Source organism: Brassica oleracea, chromosome C9 (assembly GCF_000695525.1).
Source record: "Brassica oleracea var. oleracea cultivar TO1000 chromosome C9, BOL, whole genome shotgun sequence".
Classification (NCBI taxonomy): Eukaryota; Viridiplantae; Streptophyta; class Magnoliopsida; order Brassicales; family Brassicaceae; genus Brassica; species Brassica oleracea.
The window spans coordinates 47,545,724-47,548,288 of NC_027756.1; the positions used below are offsets into that span (position 1 = coordinate 47,545,724).

Here is a 2,565-nt window from a genome sequence, read left to right on the forward strand (position 1 = left end):
AGCTTCAAACTCCTTGCGTCCCAAAGCTTTCGTCATGATATCTGCTAGCTGAGATTTCGTAGAAACATGATGTGTAGTAATGAGACCTCGCTTAATTTCATCACGTATGAAGTGACAATCCCTTCCTACATGCTTCGTTCGTGCATGATAGACGGGGTTCGCAGCAAGATTGATAGCTGAAAGACTGTCGGAATAAAGAGGAATGAGAGTGTTGTGGTCGATACCAAACGCATGCGATAAATCATGAATCCAAATAAGTTCACTAACGGTGTCAGCCATGGCTCGATTTTCGGCTTCAGCGAAAGAATGAGATACTCGATCTTGCTTAGACGTTTTCCAGGATAACGGAGAGCCACCCAACTGTATAAACCATCCACTGAGAGAACGACTTGTGATGGGACAATCCCCCCAGTCAGCATCACACCAAGCAGTAAGAGTCAAAGGAGTGTTCGCACTAGTAAGATTCCTTGACCCGAACTGTTTTTCAAGTAACGAACAACTCTAAGAGCTGCTTCCCAATGTTCTGATCTCGAATTTCCCATGAACTGAGATAGAATATGTATAGGGTAAGAGAGCTCTGGTCTAGTAGTACCAAGATAAATGAGTTTCCCAACAAGGCATCGATAAGAAGTTGCATCTAGAAGCAGTGGGCCGTCAGCAAGTGCCAATTTATGATTCTGTTCGATAGGGAAGGAGACTAGTTTTACGCCTAGCAAGCCTGTTTCCGAAATGATATCAAGTGCATATTTTCTCTGACATAGATACATACCAGTCGGGTTTCTTGCTACTTCAATGCCAAGAAAATATCGCAAAACACCAAGATCTTTCATATGAAAGCAAGAGCTCAAGTAGGATTTGAATCCGTTAATGACATCAGTAGAGTTCCCGTAATGATCAGATCGTCTACGTAGACAAGTACTTGAATTATCTTCTGCTCTTTTTCAAATGTGAACAAAGAGTAGTCAGAATCATTCTGCTGGAAACCATAATCTCGTAAGGCTGAAGTAAGCTTCGCGAACCAACAACGTTACGTAATAAAGTTGGGTCGAGTTCAGTCAGATGCAGAGCCACGAGTAGAGGTCATGCCTGACTTGGGACGTGGTTTGTCTTCCCACCACTCCGGATAGCCGATCAGGCGAAAACAATTTTCAGCGGTGTGTCCTGGACGTCCACAGTGTAAGCACACGCCGGATCCACCTCCTCTGTTCTCAGCATTTGAAAACTGAGGCTTGACGGTCGCTTGAACATCAAAGCTGACACCATCAAGTCGATCAGTGTTCATTCGCCCAAGCTGCTTTGACTCTTCATCTTGGGTTAAAGCATTGTACGCTTCGTCTAACGTTGGCACTGGTACGCGAGAGAGAAGCGCATAATTGATCGCGCCATATTCTGTTTCATACAGGCCCATGAGGAATTGATGGAGTTTGTCTTCCTCACGTTCCTTTCGGACTTCTTCCATGGTTTTAGCCTGCTGATAATCAGCCATACTGCGCCACAGTTGAGTCAGTTTCCCGTAATAAGCCTCGATAGCCAAACCACGCTGTCTACATGTCGCAAGTTCTGTCTTGAGTTGCTGCACTCTCGGTCCATTCTCCCCGCCGAAACGTCTTTGAATGTGAGTCCACAACTCATGCAAACCATCCACATGTGACATCGAGGTTGAGATGCTATCATCTATCGTGAGTTTCATCCAAGAAACAACAAGTGTGTTGTTTGCTATCCAATCTTCATAATCTTCCGAGTCTGCGACGGGTTGTGGTATAGAACCGTCGGTCCATTCTTCATAATCTTCCGAGTCTGTCTACATGTCGCAAGTTCTGTCTTGAGTTGCTGCACTCTCGGTCCATTCTTCACGCCGAAACGTCTTTGAATGTGAGTCCACAACTCATGCAAACCATCCACATGTGACATCGAGGTTGAGATGCTATCATCTATCGTGAGTTTCATCCAAGAAACAACAAGTGTGTTGTTTGCTATCCAATCTTCATAATCTTCCGAGTCTGCGACGGGTTGTGGTATAGAACCGTCGGCAAATCCGAATTTCTTCCATGCTTTCAACGCCAAACGAAAATTTGTAGCCCATTCATCGTAGTTGGGACCACGCAGCAACGGTTTTGAGATCAAAGTACCAGGGTTATCACTAGAGGTTATGTCGTACGGTGAAATCCTACGTCGAGTTGCACTTCGAGTTGTAGTAGTACTCGCAGTTTGATCGTCACCAGACATGTTTTCAAGTTTGAGAAAAACTTCTATCGAAGAGAAAAATCACAGCGGAATTAGATCTTTAAGATCGATTTTGAACAATAACCTTGTTGTAGTTAGATTATAGCTCTGATACCATGTCAAGAACACTTAGAGGTTATGAAGGTGATTCTTATCTTGTTCAATAGAGAAGCAGCTTTATATACGGGTTACAAGTTACGTATGTCGTATGTCGTTAACTTAATTTACAACGACTAACGTACATATACATGGGCCATATCGGCCCAATAATTTTATCTGTCCTCGAACCATTATGTTATAATAAATGTTTTCGAACAAATTGTTAGTGACGATTAGCTATTT

The 2,565-nt window shown here is 43.4% G+C and overlaps 1 protein-coding gene across 1 annotated transcript; it reads right to left on the reverse strand.

The window, feature by feature from the left end:
• Positions 1-1,716: 1,716 nt before the first annotated feature.
• Positions 1,717-2,226, reverse strand: LOC106315215. The gene has a single exon (XM_013752963.1). It carries the CDS (start codon positions 2,224-2,226, stop codon positions 1,717-1,719), a length of 510 nt encoding a protein of 169 aa, XP_013608417.1.
• Between the last annotated feature and the right edge of the window lie 339 nt (positions 2,227-2,565).